This window comes from Eutrigla gurnardus, assembly GCF_963514095.1.
Source record: "Eutrigla gurnardus genome assembly, chromosome: 15".
Taxonomy (NCBI): domain Eukaryota; kingdom Metazoa; phylum Chordata; class Actinopteri; order Perciformes; family Triglidae; genus Eutrigla; species Eutrigla gurnardus.
In genome coordinates, this window is record NC_139938.1 from 2666399 (window position 1) to 2686274 (window position 19876).

The window sequence follows — 19876 nt, forward strand, 5'->3', positions numbered from 1 at the left end:
ACGCAGCTCAAATGATCTGCACACAAGGAGGACATAAACAACCCAAGGCTGCAACCTTTGACTGTTTATCTCTTTGTTCAAATTCACTTTGGCACTGAATTGTAATGCAAAGAACGTAGACGACTCTAAAAAACCAGTGCTCCCAGTATACCAGGATCAGGGTCAGACAGGATAGTTACAGATAGTTGCCACGGGTGATCATCAGCCATTTTTAAATGTACGATAAGGTGCTCCTTATCTTACATTTAAAACCACGGCCTGTCCTTCCTTCTGACTTTGCCTATCATGTTTTCATCGTAGACAAATTCAGAATGTTCTAGTCATACATTTCTCATTTCAATGTGGAGCAAATCATTTGTCCTCATGACCAGGCAGGAAGAAGAGCGATCAAGGGAAAACGGAAAGTGTAGCGTCATTGCGTTATTTTCTCATCGCCAGGCATGCCTTTGATTTGAAGAGGAGAGATACATCACAGTCATGTCATTAACTTCACATTGCTTTCCTTACATTCCAGTAAAACGCCATATGTGATGAAAGGCCATCCTCTCATTGAGGGTGTGACTCTTTCATTTTGTTTTTGTAACATTGTACATGACTGCAGAGAAGATGAAGAGGAGACGGAGGAGTGAAACATAGCAGCCTCCTCTGACTTTGATTGTTAGTCAAATAACCTGAAAAACATGTTCATGCCACGTGACAAAGTAAACCTGAACATCAGCTCATTGAGGTTTGACGGCAAACATGTTTTCCACTTTGGAGGAAATACCTGATATTTTGTTGAAAGGTGATGCGGAGTAGGTAACAAGCAGATGATGTTATTGTCGCGGTAGCAACGTGATCAAAAGAATCAGACTCTTCTGACGCGGCTCACTCATGTTGCACTTAATATTATGAATGAATGAATCCCCATGTTTTTGATGGATCTCGCTCTGCTGTCACTGACGTTTACTTCATGAACTGGAAAAGTGCTCCATTCAGCTTGTTCTGTTCCTTGTGCCCCGCTCATGCACGAGCACATGCAACCCCCTCCCCCCGCCTAGCAACCGTTTCCACACATGTAGATCGTGGATGAGGTTAGCATGAGGGAGCTCCCTTCGCCTCCTCTATACGTGTTAGATGCTTTGCTCCTCCCAGCTGGCCCGTTTGGACTCTTTACTCCGGCAGCTGCTTTCAGTCTGTCCAGTCCCCCGCTAACACACCTGTAACTGATGCTGCAGACCCCCCTCCCCCCCCCCCCCCCCTCCCCCCACATCTGTTCGTGTCTCACCCCCAGCATGTGTGCATGCTTTCAGTAACCAATCACGGCCTTGTGTGACCCGTGAGGGTCTGGCCAATGTGATGTTGTGTGTTTTCTTAACAATGAACTCAAAACCATGTCTAATTAACAGGAAGCTCCGTATGTGATGTACAAGAAAAACTATATGCAGACGGACGGGAATGAGAGATATGAAGGCTACTGTGTCGATTTAGCTTCTGAAATTGCAAAACATGTGGGGATCAGATATAAGCTGTCGGTCGTCCCGGACGGGAAGTACGGAGCCAGAGATCCGGAGACCAAGACGTGGAACGGGATGGTGGGTGAACTGGTTTATGGGGTAAGTGACTCTCTGTGACACAACCTGTGTAGCTCATAAAGGGGAGGGGCTTAACCGTTCAGTAGATAGTAAATGTCTCTACATTTGAACACAAGAGAGATTTTTATAAAACTCACTCGGCCCATTTTGAGACAAAACAAACCACAGAATTCAAGATTATAGTGAATAATACCGCGTCAACACCTGATTTGAATCATAGATGTTTAAATATGATATATGGGCTGAGTAGGTTTTTAAAAGCCCGTCTGCAACTGTTAACCATCTAGACTGTTTTATTAGCATGCATCTCGTGGCTCACTCACACTTGAACTGGCTCAAGACGACTTTGATCTTTTATGGGTCCTCAGCTGCTGAATGAATAATTATCAAATCATAGACGACAGACTGGTAAATAAATCAATCTGCATGCAAACAGTGATTGAGTGCAGGTTTCTATATTGAACGCCTGTAGTTTCTGCTGTTCTGGCTAGTTGACCGAGCCTCTGCTCTACTGGAGACTTTCAGCTGAGACTTCTTCTTATTATTATTATTATTTGAAACTTGATCTAAGATATGAATCCTTTGTGTCAACTATTCCCATATTTTCATGTTCAGTTACAATACCGCCAAGCGTCTCAATGCAAGCGCTTGTCGCCGCAGTGGTACTGATTGAGGAGTCTGTGAGGCGTTTGCAGAGGATCTGATGGAGGTGAATTAAACAGGCTGATTCACATTTCATGGACCGCTTACATAAGCTCCTCCACCTCTGTCTTCCTACCTCTTGCTTGATTCATGGAGGAGATCTGGACTGAGACAAAGACATTAGCCAACACAAATGCTGAGTGACTCATATTCAAATGGCAGATATGCCTCTCATGGGCATGATCAGGTCTATTCGCTATGTTCTGTCCAATCTCTTAACTCCATGATTTCAGAGGAAAGCTTCAGTGCGTGGGCATGAATATGGGATTAGACGACAGTGTGACTTATATACACGGTTATTGGCTCTGCGTTTATCAGCATGTCCTTTTATTAAGTCAATATGTAACACTTTGCTTGGTGATTTGTTCTGTGAGACTAACTCCCAGTCTGCTTGTTCCCATTTTCACAGAGAGCTGACATAGCCGTGGCTCCTCTAACTATAACGTTGGTACGGGAAGAAGTGATAGACTTCTCGAAGCCCTTTATGAGCTTGGGCATCTCCATTATGATTAAGAAGCCTCAAAAGTCCAAGCCCGGGGTGTTTTCCTTCCTGGACCCACTTGCCTATGAGATTTGGATGTGTATAGTCTTTGCCTATATCGGCGTGAGTGTGGTGCTCTTCCTGGTGAGCCGGTTCAGCCCTTACGAGTGGCATCTGGACGAGAACGATGAGGCCAAAGACCCTCAGAGCCCCCCAGACCCTCCGAACGACTTTGGGATTTTTAATAGCCTGTGGTTCTCCCTGGGTGCCTTCATGCAGCAAGGATGCGATATCTCACCAAGGTTGGTTGTTGTTGTTCACTCTCCACCACCCCTCAGTTGTCCTCATCATCTCTCTGCGTTTTATAGTCCCGTACATACATCTCCTTCCTGCCATGGTGCGTATAGGTTATTTTGAGTCCACCTCACCTCACGCTTCATGCCACTGTGCTTTCCTCCCATGTCGTCGTCTGAGCAAACGAACCACACCGCATGCTGGCAGGGATGCTCTGCATCCGCAAAATAACTTATATGCACCATGCTGAAGGCTGTAAAATGCACAGGGACCATTCCACTCATTCAGAGTAGCTGCTCGAACTCCTCATGACTCTTGGAGGGCTACCGTGTTTTTGCTGCATGTTCCCATTTTACGGTCATCTCATTGGTGCATATAATGCATTTTGTGGGCAAAACAAAACATCATCAGCACCATAACTACATCATGTATTTTTTCCAAATCAATGGCCACCCCCTCATCACATTTATTCATCCATCTCTTCACTCATCATTGTTGTGATGTCCACAGGCTCTTTTCCACAGATTTTTTTTGCTCCCGTCATCCTTTCATCTGGGACTTTGGAAGATTTTATAGAAGCCGGTTGAAGACCAAGGAGAGGTTAATGTGGTTAATGACGTGCTGCTGGTTTTAATGGTGGGAGATTTATTGCATTAAGATCAAGGCTTTCGTTAAGTATTCACCAAGAAGAATCATGAAAAAATGATGGGGAGAAAATATTTGCATATTAAAAAAGTGTAATTTAACCGCAGATTTCTATCATTTTTGCTGAGCATTACTATACAGCCCTTCAGACCAGCAGTTTGCACATAGTAATATTACCATAGTCACCAGTGGAGGAAGTGTATGATCTGATTTCTGTCATCTCAGTGATTTTTTGTGGCTACAACATTGCCTCTGGCTCGACCACATTTAAACCCATTCATCTCAAGCATGGCCATTGACCTTAATATGATGTCATTCTGGATAATGATCCCAATTATAAAACATTTACAGATAAGACTTTTAAAAAATCTACCAAGAATGACAGCCTCTCTGAAACCTTGAGTGGCACTGAGCTTGGATTTGGATTCATGAAGGACAAACTAAATATTTACAACTAGAAAGCACCACGGGGGATAACATGAACCAATAAATAAGCTATGACAACAATACCGTTGGAGAAATCCAGAGCGGCACATCTGTAATGCAGTAATGTGGTGCAAAAGGACCCTCGTTTGAAATGAGAAATGTGAGTTCACCTGAGAGCAGCGTATTCAGTGGAATATGTGGAAGTCGGCGACGGTACCGGAGAGAAAAGTCAAATTTGAGAATGTGAACCCGGGGTTGCTCTGCAAGGCACAGATTCACGGTGATGTGGGAACGCTGAGGAATTGGATGAGCAGAAAAGTTTGGCTCATAACACCCTGAATTCAATAGCAGACAGAGTCTCGTGGTGGTTTTCCTTCAGACGTGTTACCTCATGTTGAACCGTTCTAATAAATGTCTTTAAGCTTTAAACCATGAGATACCACGAGAAGATCGCTACTTGGATCGCCAAAAGACAAGGAGCTTCTGTTTTGGCTTCATCAAAGACAAAAAAATGTAAACACTAGTGCAGTACTAACTTTGAGCCAGTGTTGCCATGGGGATGAATCCAAGTAATTCTGGGGCATCGCTCGTCACAGGTCTGGCATGGAGCCTGCTGCTGAGTGGATGACCCAAAACTAAATGCAGAAACAGTCAGGTTTAGTCGATGAGGCTTGTTATTAAGTAGAATCATCATGCATTGAGTTATTGGTCTGAGCCTCAACCTGGAAATGATCCTTCTTCGCCTCCGTATGTAGATTTGAGCGTTCTGCTCTCAAGTCCGTCTGCTCTGTTTCCTGCTCTCAGATCTCTGTCCGGCCGCATCGTCGGAGGAGTGTGGTGGTTCTTCACCCTCATCATCATCTCTTCCTACACGGCTAACCTGGCTGCCTTCCTCACCGTGGAGAGGATGGTCTCTCCGATCGAGAGTGCCGAGGACCTGGCCAAGCAGACAGAGATCGCCTACGGGACGTTAGACTCAGGCTCCACAAAGGAGTTCTTTAGGGTGAGTGTCCCAACCGGCTGTAGTTCATGTTGGCCAAAAGCTCGGAGCTGAATACGTCCTCACAGCTTGCCTGTGGGCTTTGATTATTACCTGCCAGGTAATAAATCTAACGGATAATCAATAATAAAATGTCTAGAATTGTGATTTCCCCCTGATACAGCACTTCCAAAGTCTGCTCACATTTCCCCAGATGAATTCAGTACATTAAAAAACGCCTGATACTCAGTGTATTATAAAATAGAATTACGTATAACTAAAGGCGTAAACAGCTCAAAGAAAATTGCATGCATTTGTTTAGTTAAAAGATTTCTAAGACGTTGCTTAGAGATGGATAGCCAAGACGAGCACATAATTCTTCAGTGGCGACCACAAAACTGAATTATGGTGTTCGGCTTATGGTTTCAAATCCATTTTGTCTGCAATATTAACTTCGGTTCTCTCCATCAAAATCCAAAGTTTTTTGTTTGTTTTGATCGTTTCTTCACACTTCCTGTACAACTGTGACTATTACGCTCTGTCAGTAGAGTCATAAACCAAACTTTTGATTATCCTCGTGGCGCCTCGACTAATGCGTAGATTAATTCTTTCACCCACTGCTCAAAAGTGCTGCCAAAGCAAGGGTGCATATATTACCATCAAGGTCACGCAGTGCATAAATGACTTCTAATAGAAAACAGATAAAGCTACGGCCTTAAAAACGCTGATAATTAAACTTCAGTGAGCGTTTCAGAGAAACGCAGGTGACGGATTGTGTGAGCTGGTGGGTCTTAAGTGAATCATTTTGAAAAGTTGTTTTTTCAAGTCTGTGTGGTCTCAGCGTCTGATTGGTTGCCCACATCTCTCTGCGACTCATACAGAATGAAGTGAAACCACAGAAGAACTACAAGTCTCATGTCCCATTCCTCCGAAATAGAAACGTCATCCACATCCAGCGTCCGGCTCTGAGCGAGTGTCTATTTTTAGTCCCAGTCGGTCTCTTGGTGTGGGGAGACGTTCGATAAATACAAACCCTGCGGTCTCCATTAGACTCTGGAGGAATCAGGACGCCACTGTGTGTTGTTTCAGAGTTCTTACTCTCTTACAATCTCCTCTCGAGATTTACAGCCAGCTCGTGTAAATATGTTGAAACACAACGTGTTTCTGTCTGTTCTGCTTGGTTATCTGTTCCACTTTATGCTCACACCCGGCAGGCGAGTGCTTCCTTGTTAGGATATAGGGCCTGAGCAAACATAATCAAATAAAAGCATGCGTATAGCTCTCAAGAGAAAAGGGTGTTTAACGGTGAAGAGGAACCATTTTGCAGGGATGCAGCCGAGTGGAGGCATGTTTAACATTTCTGTGACCCAAAACCATTTACAAAGGCGTTCAAGCAGAGCCAAGCCCGACTCAGGTCTAAAAGCCTTGAATTGGAGCAATCAACGGCATCAGTGTGGAGGAGGTCGTCTGTAACTCGCTGCCGCCTGCACTGCAGCGCTTTAAAACGGAGCTGCTGAACATGAAACTGTGATTATGGAATATAGATGGATCAAATGGCTACTATAGCATCCAGGGGGATGATCATGGTCTCATATTAGATGTTAGTTTTCTCTCAAATCACAAGATACATGGATTTAATATCGCACAGTCGCCTAGCTGTGTTGATTTTCTCCTCTTTTATTGTGTAATAAGTCAAACTCGACTGCAGGGACAACAGATGTGACATTAAGCAGGATACTAAAGAGCAATCATTCTGTCGGCAAAACTTCAGCAGACTTCTCAATTTGTCTTGGTAACGTCACAAACGAGACGATGAAGTAAAGAGAGGAGATATTTTCGGGGATTGGAACATGCGGAAAAAAAAATTCCCCTTTAACACGTCTGTTAATAAATAATATTAACAACAAACATGATTTCTGAGGCTTCCTGGTGAATCATCACATTAAAAGCAGCGGTGGATTCGCTAATCCACGCCGTACAGTATTTGGCAGGCTGTGATTTGTCAAAGGTGCTCCGAGGAGATAATTGATGGGAGTGTAGTGACTTCATCCTGAGTGACAAATATTCTGCCTTTCTTTCTCCAAAATGGGAAATGTCAGTGCTGAGGAGCAAATCTGAGGAACGCTTATTGAAATCCGGTGATTCAAAGCTTATGATTAATAGGAGCTGTAAATACTTTTTTAAAAAGAAGATCTCCTTCATCACGCAGGTTTTATACGGTGAAAACCAACAGACTCTTACACTTTGCTGGTTTGGGGAAAGGATTTCGCAAAGCCTTTGATTTGTAATGCTCAGCTTAATCTTCAACTATGTCTTTATCCTAATGGTTCAGGATATATCGATACCACTGTGACATCTGCACAATGAATATGAATGAAGCATACAAACTGGAACAAGAGGAACCAGCTGGTCTCCATCCAAACAATAACACCTTTAATTCACATTTACAATGTTCATTTTCTGCAATTACTACAGCAGAACTGGGAAAGTAGAGCACAACTAAGAAGTAGTTTGTTTACTTTCTATTGGTGTTAGAAATCATTTTTACTTTAATCACAGCGGCGCTGCTAAATGAGCCACGCTATTATTTAGGTCCGTTATTAATTTGTTTACAAGTTCAGTAAACGAGTTTTAATTACACACTTCATCATGCACCTAACTAAGGAACTGCATGCACATCAAACTAAACACCAGAACAATGCACATTTCTGCTTTGTTTTTGCTTTGTTTGGCCTGTTGTCTGGATGACGGCATGACAGACGACCTCCAAGGGGCCATGAATCACTCCTGGCTGGTGAACTGGGAGAACTGGTGAACAGGTCACTGGTGAAGTTCAGACCAGTTTATTATTTGGATGAGGGGCCGTAATCCCAAAGTCCTCCACTTGCCACGTTTGTCAATTGAAAGATTGTTCTAGTGACAAGGCGTCATTTAAAAGTGATTTATTGTAAGGATTTGTCTGTCGTGTGGCGAATGCTGAGAATTACGAGCGACTTCATGTAGCCCAGAAAGAGAATCAGTAGCCCCTTTTAGTTAGAGTATTCCTCCATTATTCCGCCTCGTCATCAGTCTAAACGCTCGCCGAATATTACGCCTCTGAGACAGGGAGGTCGTCACAGAGCCGCATCAGAGGCAAGTTCACTCTGGCTGAACTTGGCATAACCGACTCTGCTCTCACCTGGTTTACATCATACCTGACAAACCGCACCTTTCAGGTCACATGGAATGGCTCTATGTCCAAACCCTGCTCTCTGGACACGGGTGTCCCTCAAGGCTCAGTATTAGGACCGCTTCTGTTCTCACTATACACCAGATCACTAGGTTCTGTTATCACATCGCATGGATTCTCCTACCATTGCTACGCTGATGACACCCAGCTGTTCCTCTCTTTTCCCCCGTCCTCTGACGCTCACATTGCAACTCGCATCTCGGACTGTCTGGCTGACATCTCTGTCTGGACAACTGCACATCACCTCAAGCTTAACCTGAATAAAACCGAACTCCTCTTCATCCCAGGGAAAGACTGCCCTCACATGGACCTGTCGGTCACTGTTGAGGGCATCACAGTATTTCCTTCCTCAACTGCGAGGAACCTGGGTGTAATCCTCGATGACCAACTATCCTGCACCCCCAACATCACTGCTGTGGCCCGATCCTGCAGATTTGCCCTCTACAATATCCGCAGGATTCGGACCTTCCTCACAAAGGATGCAACGCAGCTCTTGGTCCAAGCACTGGTCATCTCCCGCCTTGACTACTGCAACTCTCTCCTGGCCGGACTCCCGGCCTATGCGATTAAACCATTGCAGCGTATCCAGAACGCTGCAGCACGCCTTATCTTCAATCTACCCAAATTCTCCCACGTGACCCCCCTCCTCCGTGACCTCCACTGGCTCCCTGTTGCAGCACGCATCCAATTCAAGACGATGACACTGGCCTTCAGGGCCATCAATGGAACGGCACCTGCCTACCTTCAAACACTGGTCAAACCTCATGCCCCGAAGCGAGCACTCCGCTCCTCTACTTCAGCTGGCCGGCTGGTACCACCATCGCTGAAATCAAACAAATGTCGCTCAGCAAAGTCCAGACTCTTCTCTGTTCTGGCGCCTCAGTGGTGGAACGAACTCCCGACCAATGTCAGGACAGCAGAGTCATTTGCCATCTTCCGAAAAAGGCTCAAGACTCACCTGTTCAGACTTCACCTCGACTCTACATAGCATGACCCACTAACACCCTCCCTCGACCCCCCCCCCCCGCAAAAAAAAAAAAAAAAAAAAAAAAAAAAAACTCGGATCGTAGCACTGTTACTCTTGAAGTACTACTTTACTCAGATGAGGACCTAGCACTTGTTCTATTTTTAGCTCGTACTGCATCGGCAATGATACGTCGTGGTTTCTTTGTTTCCTTCTTTTGACAAATGTACTTATTGTAAGTCGCTTTGGACAAAAGCGTCTGCTAAATGACCTAAATGTAAATGTAAATGAGACGAGGCGAGACGGAGTTCTGTCTAAACACTCCGAGCACCCGAGGCGGAAAGACGTGACGTAGTGAAGATGCGTTACCAGGGCGACGTGTTAGCAGGGCGACGGGTTAGCAGGGCGACGCGTTAGCAGGGCGACGCGTTACCAGGGCGACGCGTTACCAGGGCGACGTGTTACCAGGGCGACGTGTTACCAGGGCGACGTGTTAGCAGGGCGACGTGTTAGCAGGGCGACGCGTAACCAGGGCGACGCGTTACCAGGGCGACGTGTTACCAGGGCGACGTGTTACCAGGGCGACGTGTTAGCAGGGCGACGTGTTAGCAGGGCGACGTGTTAGCAGGGCGACGCGTTACCAGGGCGACGTGTTAGCAGGGCGACGCGTTACCAGGGCGACGTGTTAGCAGGGCGACGTGTTAGCAGGGCGACGTGTTACCAGGGCGACGCGTTACCAGGGCGACGCGTTACCAGGGCGACGTGTTAGCAGGGCGACGTGTTACCAGGGCGACGTGTTACCAGGGCGACGTGTTACCAGGGCGACGCGTTACCAGGGCGACGCGTTACCAGGGCGACGTGTTAGCAGGGCGACGTGTTACCAGGGCGACGTGTTACCAGGGCGACGCCTTACCAGGGCGACGCCTTACCAGGGCGACGTGTTAGCAGGGCGACGCGTTACCAGGGCGACGTGTTAGCAGGGCGACGTGTTAGCAGGGCGACGTGTTAGCAGGGCGACGTGTTACCAGGGCGACGCGTTACCAGGGCGACGCGTTACCAGGGCGACGTGTTAGCAGGGCGACGTGTTACCAGGGCGACGCGCCGCCGGCGGATTTCCATCCATCCATCCATTGTCTACCCCGCTTATCCTGTATTCAGGATCGCGGGGGAGGGGCGGGCGGGGGGGCTGGAGCCAATCCCAGCTGTCATTGGGCGAAGGCAGGGTACAGGACAGGGCTGAAATGTAGAGACAGACAGGTAACCAGTCTATCACAGGGAGACATGTAGAGACAGACAGGTAACCAGTCTATCACAGGGCTGACATGTAGAGACAGACAGGTAACCAGTCTATCACAGGGAGACATGTAGCGACAGACAACCATTCACTCTCACATTCACACCTACGGGACATTTAGAGTCATCAATGAACCTATCCCCATCCTGCATGTCTTTGGACTGTGGGAGGAAGCTGGAGAACCCGGAGAGAACCCACGCTTACACGGGGAGAACATGCAAACTCCACACAGAAGGAACCCAACCCAGGAATCGCTTGTTGAAAAGTTGCGTAAATATGCGAGATGAGGGGTGCGACCTAAACGCAGACACCGTTGCGGCGTTAACAAAGTTCTATCAAAACGCTCCGGTCTCCCAGCATGTGTGGACTCTGAATGTGTGTGAAGGGTTTCACTGCGGTCCAGCCTGTCGTGGGCTATTACTGTCATGTGAAGAGTGTTTACACGAACACTGACTGAACTGAGATTGTGCATATGTCAAGAATGATTCACTTACCAGCCCAAGCCCACAATCCATTACATCTGAATTATTAACACAACACGGCCGCCTGACACAGACTGTCAGTTCACTCTCATGTTTTTGCTCCACTTTAAATAAACAACCTGGTTGCATCCAGTCACACGTGATCCCTGTGAAATACTTCCAATAAGCAAATACAGGCGAGTGCCCGGTTAGCAAGGGCAACTCAGATCATAAATAATACAGAATACCACATTCAAAAGAATATCCCATCTCAAGTCCCAGCTTTAATGGTGATGAGAAATATATAGCACCATCTATACATTATATATATAAATCATGTAAAATCATTTCACACTTCCACTTGCAATTATGAACCTGTCTGTCACGTCCCGCCCATCAGCCCCCTGATGATATTTGTGGGGAAAATGGAAAGTTTGTACCCCAAAGTTTCCTCTGAGGCGTTTCTCCCTCGCCAGCTCAGCAGAAGGTCACATTAGCCCACTTTCCTGCAGCTCCTCCATTCTGTAGACAGCTGTGTGCTCGGCTCCCCGGTGACCGGCGATCAGCCTCTCGCTGGCCATTTTTAGCAGCGTACTGAGTGTCAGAGCAGGGCCGTGGCGAGCGTGTCTGCGGCCCCTCCAGCTGGCAGCAGAGCTGAAGCCGTCAGTCTCAAGGCCAGGTCAAGTCTGTCAGAACAGACGACTACACGATAATACATGATTCATTGTGGTTTTAATCTCTTTTCTTACTTGAACGGTCCATAAGGAATACCAAATGAAAGCAACAACTTTAGCACTTTGAGAAATGTCTCACCCTTTATAAAATGACAATGAAAATAGTTGAGTCAATAGATTCTCTTTTCCACAATTGTGAGGTCATTTGGAGACAGTGAGTAAAATGACGCTGCTTTAAAAAAAGAGACGATGATTTAGGATGTTATATCTAGCAGCATCTCGTGTGCAGATTCTTATGTAGTGAATGTTTTCAATCACTACATACTGTATTACAAGTTATAGTATCGTCAAGCTGCACATTATAATTGCAAAAAACGTAAATGTTGCATCAGCACAACAGCAATCAAATGGACACATGCCTTTAAATAGTTCTGGATATGTGATAATAGAAATAAGCCATGCTGGTCGTGACTCCAGCTGTGACCTGCTGCTCGGGACGCACGCTGAGGAAGAGGAGGTCACTTCTGTCTTGATATTGACAACAAACATGGCCGACGTTTTGCTTCTGCTGAGCTGCCAGATTGTCAGTCTTCAGGCCGCTGGCAGGAAGCCCGCTACCTCTGCTGCCCTTTTTTAAAAATGTATTTAAAGGGTGAGTCCGCTCTGAATTAGAAGATACATCCAGCTTCTTCTGGCCAAGCCCGAGTGTGTGACGTCAGCAGGCTCTTTGGCCGTCCTGGACTCGGGCGTGGCCACGAGCGGCAGCAGTTACTTTCTATGAGATTAGAGTTGCTTTAAAGGATCAGTTTGACATTTTGGGGTGTACACGTATTCTCTTTTTTCTCCCTCACTGTGAATGTTTCATGTGTTTTATGAATCACGTAACTAAACTGTTTCTGTCTTTTCTCTGTGTCCTTAAATGCAGCGCTCCAAAATAGCAGTTTATGAGAAAATGTGGTCATACATGAAATCCGCTGAGCCCTCGGTGTTTGCCAAGACAACACCAGATGGGGTGGCCAGAGTACGAAAGTCGAAGGGCAAGTTCGCCTTTCTGCTCGAATCCACAATGAACGAGTACATAGAGCAGCGGAAACCATGTGACACCATGAAAGTGGGCGGCAACCTCGACTCTAAGGGCTATGGTGTGGCCACGCCTAAAGGCTCTGCATTAAGGTGGGTGGGATAATATAACAATGTCCTCCATGTTGTTATAGTATTCCACCTACCCTGATGTTTCCTTTCGCCATTCTCTTTCCCCCTCACTCCTTAATTCTTTTCTCTTCCTCTTTTCTTTTCTCCAAGTTTATCAATGAGTGAACAGTATTATGAGTTTTGATCAAAAACATTCAGCACATTTTCTGTTCCGTCCTATCTCTCTGGTTTGTGTCTGTTTCTCCTTCTCTTAAGGTTGTTGGTATATTAGTCACGCTCAGTAAATCCATCTGAATGTCGATGTGTCACCTCTCACAACTCGTTCCTTTCACCCTTCAACCTCTCCCCCTCCCCTCCTGGTTTCTGTGGTGCCCCCCTTTTATGCATTTGTTTTTTGTTTTTTGTTGCTAGTTACAATGCTGGTCTGTCAATTGTGATGAATGTTAAGCCGCATGCTGGATGTTCTTATTTCTAATTCAACAATGACAGAATGTCCCCATCCCGCACACTTCAGTTACAAGCAATGTAACCCTCCATGCCACCTCTCCAATATTTAACATTTTCTTTGCTGTAAAACAAATGCTTCTTACCCTTCCACACCAGTGAAATTCTTTACCAATTTGTCCCTTCCGTGCTCCCCCTATGAACCATTGATATTGATCACTATTTTTTACTAATCTTCTATATTAGATTTCTCACGGACCTGTTCATTTTCTTACAAGCTATGTTTTATCGTTTCAAGAAATGCTGTTAACCTGGCAGTGTTAAAACTGAATGAGCAAGGCCTCTTGGACAAATTGAAAAACAAATGGTGGTACGACAAGGGAGAGTGCGGCAGCGGGGGAGGTGACTCTAAGGTCAGCCTCAATGTCACCAAAGTCGGGTATCCTAGAACAGAGTAATCGGCAAGGCTGTCGTCACACTGACTGTAGAGTTTGGGCCCAAATATCTGTTAAGAAGTTAAATACCTTTGATTTTAAATTATTTGCAACTGTGATCAACTGGGAACCCTTTACTTGGCTAATGGAGGAGGGGAAAGCCCAAAAGTGTGAGATAAGGCAAAGTGCAGGCGTAGGACAGAGGAAGATGAGATTATTAAGTGTTTGTGACGGAGTAGTTGCTTCTATATTTTTGGCCTGTAGTTATGAAAGACGGCATCTTTCACTCTGTTTTTTATATCTACAGGCCAACGAGTGCTTTATGTCTTCATATGTGGCAGACTAGCAGCAGCAGGATTAAAGGGAATATCTAATCTTATTCCGTGGTAGACAGGAACCATGTACAGTATGCACTAGGGCAGGCACGGGGAACAGCGTTGTCTTGAGGGGACTAAGCATCGCAGGCAAACGTGAGAATTCTAATGACAGACTGACAACTAACGGTCCAAACTTTTTTGTCCAACATCCTCTTCATCGAAATCCAGTGTAAGACTGACAGAAACCTTTGGTTGGCCTTGATTCAAGGCCAGTCAAAGTCTATCCATGGCCACCCTGACCTGGTAAACCCTGCAGTAGTAGATTGTAAGACGGACCAGGGGCCCCATTTCTACTGGAGGATTTTGAATTCAAGTTCACATTTGTATGAATATATTTCCCCCCACGTTATGCGTTAAGCTGATGTACAAATAACTAAGTGAAGATGCATTCAGACCTTAAAGTGAGACTGTGTAACAGCGGCCACTCTGGCCAGAAGTGGCAATTACAGGACAAAGGTGCGTTGAATCTTCTGGTGTTTAATTCTGGAAACGTTTATTTTCGTTTACGTTTATGTAAAAATTGATTGGGGGTGATTATGAATTTCACTCAAAAATCACACAGTCTCACTTTAAATGTCGTTTTAAAACCAAACTGTGCACATCAGCCTCGGCTCTGCTGGAGAGTCGGGACCTTTTGTCTGATGAGGACACAGCCTCTCTATAAATGAGGCCCCTGATCTTGTTTGTTTCAGGGCGCAGTAACAGCCCTCCACTGTGGATCCAGCTCTGCCTCTGCTCTTCAGCTTGCATCATGACCACAGTACACTTGGCATATTGCAAGAGAGGAGATGAGGCAAACTTTGCTGTTATTGACTCGAGTCATCCATTCCCGAGTGAGCGGGATATGGATACTACCAGTGGGCTAACACAAAGACGCCGTCTGCTCTCACTTGCAATCAGCCTGGAGCCCTTGGTTTAGAGAGAGAGTAGAGGATCAGTGTAACTCTATCACTGTCTGACTGACACATTTCTTTGTCCTTATTCCACTTTCAGAAATGCACGTGTGGGTCATTTGAACAATGAGATGGAAATATATTGTATGTAACTACCACTGAAAAAATAAGACATTCACAGCGTTACATTAAAATCCATGTCACGTCGTCATTCGGCCGCTGAAACCAAAATCAGCATTTATATTCATATATACATATAAGAATTGACTTTAAATGTTTTTAATGAAACCCCAACAAAACTCCAGCCAGAACATGAAGTCGCACATCTAAAAAACGCTTCATTCGTCGGAGCTGGATGATTTAACTTTGTGTTCACACTGTGTGATGTTTCATTCGACGTCATACAGTATGTGATCTGTTCTACTTTGGAGTCACTATTGTGCATGGGGTTTTTCATGTGAATGATTTTGTGTTTGTGTGTGTTTAGATGCTGTTTTCTTGTTTTGCAGACAGACTGAAGGGTAAAGTTAAATCAGATGGAGCAGAGGTTTAGGCGGGGTACGGACACAATAAAAGAAACGCCTGTCTAACGTGTCAAACATGGACACAACATCTGTGAACATGGAATTAGTTACAAGGTTTATTTGTCACATGCTCATACCCTATGTGCAGTGAAATGCCTGAATAAAGGGCTAGTATAGAATAATAATAATAAAAACAAATATATTAAAGATAAATACAAAAACAAGAATTTTATGTACTAGAAATATTCACATTTTGGAAGTGTATACTGGCCTGGTGTGTGGGCTGTTATTCAATTCAATATTATAAAATATATATATCATTTAGTATACATACATCAGCACTTATATATCCTGTATGTGTCTGACTATCCGGTAGCATTTGCAGGTTTAGTTCGGTGGGCCTGAGCTGTGGATCTTTTAAAGTTTAGTTTGAGTGTTACTACTGCCCAAAATCATTTCATCACATTTTGTTTCTGTTGAAAAATGGTTCTGTAGAAATCCAATGAGTGGCAGCAGAATATTTGTGTTCTTAGTGTGTGCTTTGCTTTGAGCCGTCGCTTGCAGAAAGGCTCCCAGTTTAACTGTAAATGTGAGTGAGCAGGTCTGAAATGTGTTCACTGTCCGTAGAGCTGTAAACACAGCAGATCTTCCTTCTTCTCTGTTAGTTTTCAACACGTGGTCTTCTTCCACCTCTGAATCTCTGCTTTCTCTTTAAGGCTCAGCAGCGATGATGACGCTTATTTAGCGCTGTATTCTTTACATGTTGAGTCGTTTGACTGAATGTAATTTGTGGTATTTTCATCCACATACAACGATCCAATTTAGTGTATAAGCAAGCAGAACGTGTTACTGCTATAATCTGTTTCTATGCATAATTTATTATGTGTAATGATGTCGTTCTGCTTTTATTAAGGTTTCCAGATTAGAAAAGACAGGGTAATATTCCTGTGTTAACTGTGAACCTGTCAGTGCTCATCAGTGTATTATTTGAAGGACCAGTGGCACCACCTGGTGGTGTGTTTGAGCAACAACTGAAAGGCTGCATGTAGAATTTATAATAACAAGAAAAAAGCAAGTCATTAGAGTACATCATCCTACCCACAATGCTTTGGGACAGGGTAGACACTATCCAATCACAACCAGTTATAATCTTTAACTAGTCGTAGTCATTTGTTTGTAGCTAAAAGTTATTTAACTGAGGAGTATGACATAGAATCGATTACTGGAGCCAAAAGTTATTCTCTGTTCAGGGAGGTCAAAGGTCATAGTCGGCTACAGAGCAGCTGTCACTCAGGCTAATTACTAATAAGATGCTCATCAATAATTTAATTTTAAAATATTGAAATACAATAAAATATATAATAATATTCATTTATTGTGATGAATATAGTACCCTTAAAAATAATAATTATAAAAGAATATTGACTGTTGCTCCCAAAGGCAAAAAACACCCCACTTCAAAGCTTTTTGTCTGCAATTCATCCTCACAATGTCTCCTAAACGCATCGTAGGAACACGGAAATGAAGCATCCAAATGTGTCATTGTCCAAATATTAGAATTACAGATCACAGTGTGGAGGAGGGTCACCGCATCCAAGTTGATTCATAACGTGTAACAAGCATTTCATGCCCAAATGTCTCTGCTCCTGATCAGCTGCATCAGAGGAGTTTAATCATAAGTTCCCCTTTCAAAGCGATCTGACTGGAGAACAGGACTGCACATCATCCACCTAACATCATGCATGACTTCTTAATGTGTCTTTGTTTTGTATAGATGATCAGGAAAACGTGCATCTGTATTCTATTCAACATACAAAGGACACAGTGGTGAATACAATATATTTGATGATTCCAAACCCTGATCTTATTTCTGAAAGTAGATAAGCTGGGAAACTATCAGTCAAGGAAATTGAAGGTAATGTCTTGCAAAACCAAACAACCCAAACTGTGACGATTTTGGTTCGGACTCCCAAAACTAAAATATGGTGACCTCATCTGGCTGGGAACAATTCAGAAATGGCTTTGCGAGACATTAGCCTATAGCTGTTAATGAAATTGGACTGCTGTGTTTTGCCTGTTAGTCAAGAAAGGGTTCCTGTTAGATCCACCTTGCTAAATGAGAAGACGGCTGTCCACAGCAACCAAAAGTGCCCTCAGCGATTCCTGCCTCCGTTTCCTTCCATTCTGTGAAAGCTACGCAGCAGCTGCTTCACCCCGCAACTTAAATCTGTTCTGTGATCAGTGTGTGCCGATTACTCAAAGCGATATAGGTGGGGTCTGGCATGCTAGGGTAGTCATGGATTATGAAAGGTCATATATTTACAAATATATACTGTAGTGTTGCTTGCTATCTGTGATGTGTTGGCCAGGACCCTACTCTTATCGCTTTGCACAGTATAAAGTAGTTTTTTAAAAAGTTGAATAACATAAAATAACATAATATAATGTTATTTATGTTATTTCCCACGTGAAGAACTCCTGTAAACCTTGCAGTATTGAAACTCAGTGAACAAGGCATCTTAGACAAGCTGAAAAACAAATGGTGGTACGATAAAGGTGAATGTGGAACCAAGGACTCTGGAAGTAAGGTCAGTCGCTGCAGGTCTTTTATACTGATTGAAAAATGCATTTTGACCTAAATGTTCATATGCAAACATCTAAAACATATATACATTCTCCCAGACATGTTGATATACATACATACATATATATACATATATATATATATATATGTAATATATATGAATACTTGCAGGACAGCATGTGGAACACATTAAAAACTAGACACACTTCACACATAAATTTCTTTACACCTACCATAATTCATAACATGACTTCATCACTACTGTATGTAGACTATTCAAGATTTGTAAAATTGCAGCATGACTACACATTATTTCTATTCATACCATACATTTTTGAAAAGTTGGATCATAGAATTGAAACCATTATACTGCTATTTTTGTCGTCCAAACCTTTATTGAAATTTAGTTTATTGTCGAAGTGGTTCATTTGTATGCAAACTGTGTATTTACTCCAAAGTGAGCGGCAGCTTTCAGCCTCATTCTGACTAAACTGACCTTTAAATACCATCTGAGCACAAAGCGGTCAAATAGTATTTAATAGTCTTGTCTCATACTTGGATGTCAGAGTAAGGAACTTTTTTATTTTTATTTTTAATCAATCTAAAGACTTTTATAAGCCAGTTAACTGACTTATTAGATCTACATTTTCTGCCTCAAGGAGTACAAAATGTCCCTAAGCGTTAGAATGCAAATGGTAAAACTCACATAAATTAAATTCAATATCAACTGTTTGGCTTTTAATAGCAGCAAAATGGTTCAATTCCCCCTTCACAGCTTGCCACTTTGATTGTACAAATGCAGTGTGTAGACGTTGAGGGATATAGACTTGAGGGTTTAACCTGTAGACCTGTACGACCACGACCGCCTTCCTCTAGACTCGTCTCGTAAAGAGACCATAAAGCAGGAGAGATAGCAACTCTGTCTACATTCACCTTACCAACTCTTAGAAATTACTTTTAGACACATTTCAGTTGTTCCGATTTAAATCTAAATGATGCATTTATTCCTCAGAGGGTTTTCTAGACACAAGTAGCCTCCTCTGAGTTGTTTAGTCACGGCAGGATGTGTTGGTGTTGGTGGACATGTTGTCTGAGGTCAGCCTCGGACGGCCAGTCAGAGAGTCTTAACGGTGGTCTCTACCTCCCCCAGGACAAGACAAGTGCACTCAGCCTGAGCAACGTGGCCGGAGTCTTCTATATTCTGGTGGGAGGGCTCGGCCTGGCTATGACAGTGGCTTTGATAGAGTTCTGCTATAAGTCAAGGCAGGAAACCAAAAGACTGAAGTTGGCAAAGAATGCCCAAAACTTTAAGCCAGCCCCTCCAGCAAACACCCAGAATTTCGCCACGTACCGTGAAGGCTACAACGTGTACGGGACGGAGAGCGTGAAGATCTAAAGGGTACGTCCTTCATGGTTGGGTTCAACAGAAAACACTGGAACAGTTCATTTCAAGTTCAGTTCGTGTTTGATCATCAGTGGTTCTGACCCCAAGTCTTCTCATTTGAAATGATGAGTTGAATAAACAGTCACTCAACGTGACCGGCATATTAGCAGACATCCCAGCATGCACTTCCCCAGAGATCCCACTGTTTTGTAGTTTTATGGAAGTTTGTTTTTATCATTATGTCATGTTTTTTTCATAATAATGAAAACACCGTGTTGAATCCATCTGATTCTCTGACGTGTGAGTGAACATTTGGGATTGAGCGTAATAACTTCAGCTTATTGAATCTGTTTCTTCACGG

The 19876-nt window shown here is 44.0% G+C and overlaps 1 protein-coding gene across 5 annotated transcripts in view; it reads left to right on the forward strand.

Moving 5' to 3' along the window:
- Positions 1 to 19876, forward strand: part of gria3a (glutamate receptor, ionotropic, AMPA 3a) — a 61045-nt gene that overhangs the window by 39603 nt on the left and 1566 nt on the right. Inside the window, exons 10-16 of one of the 5 annotated variants that reach the window (XR_014598457.1) lie at positions 1389 to 1595; positions 2686 to 3059; positions 4927 to 5125; positions 12649 to 12896; positions 13618 to 13732; positions 18021 to 18135; positions 19282 to 19420. Coding sequence is in view for 4 of the 5 variants with exons in the window: in XM_084029630.1 (XP_083885756.1) it covers positions 1389 to 1595; positions 2686 to 3059; positions 4927 to 5125; positions 12649 to 12896; positions 13618 to 13732; positions 19282 to 19527 (1389 nt within the window). In the remaining variant the exon portion in view is untranslated. Of the gene's footprint in view, positions 1 to 1388; positions 1596 to 2685; positions 3060 to 4926; positions 5126 to 12648; positions 12897 to 13617; positions 13733 to 18020; positions 18200 to 19281; positions 19531 to 19876 lie in introns of those variants that run through there. The other 4 variants (XM_084029630.1, XM_084029631.1, XM_084029632.1 and 1 more) reach the window with 4 other exon arrangements.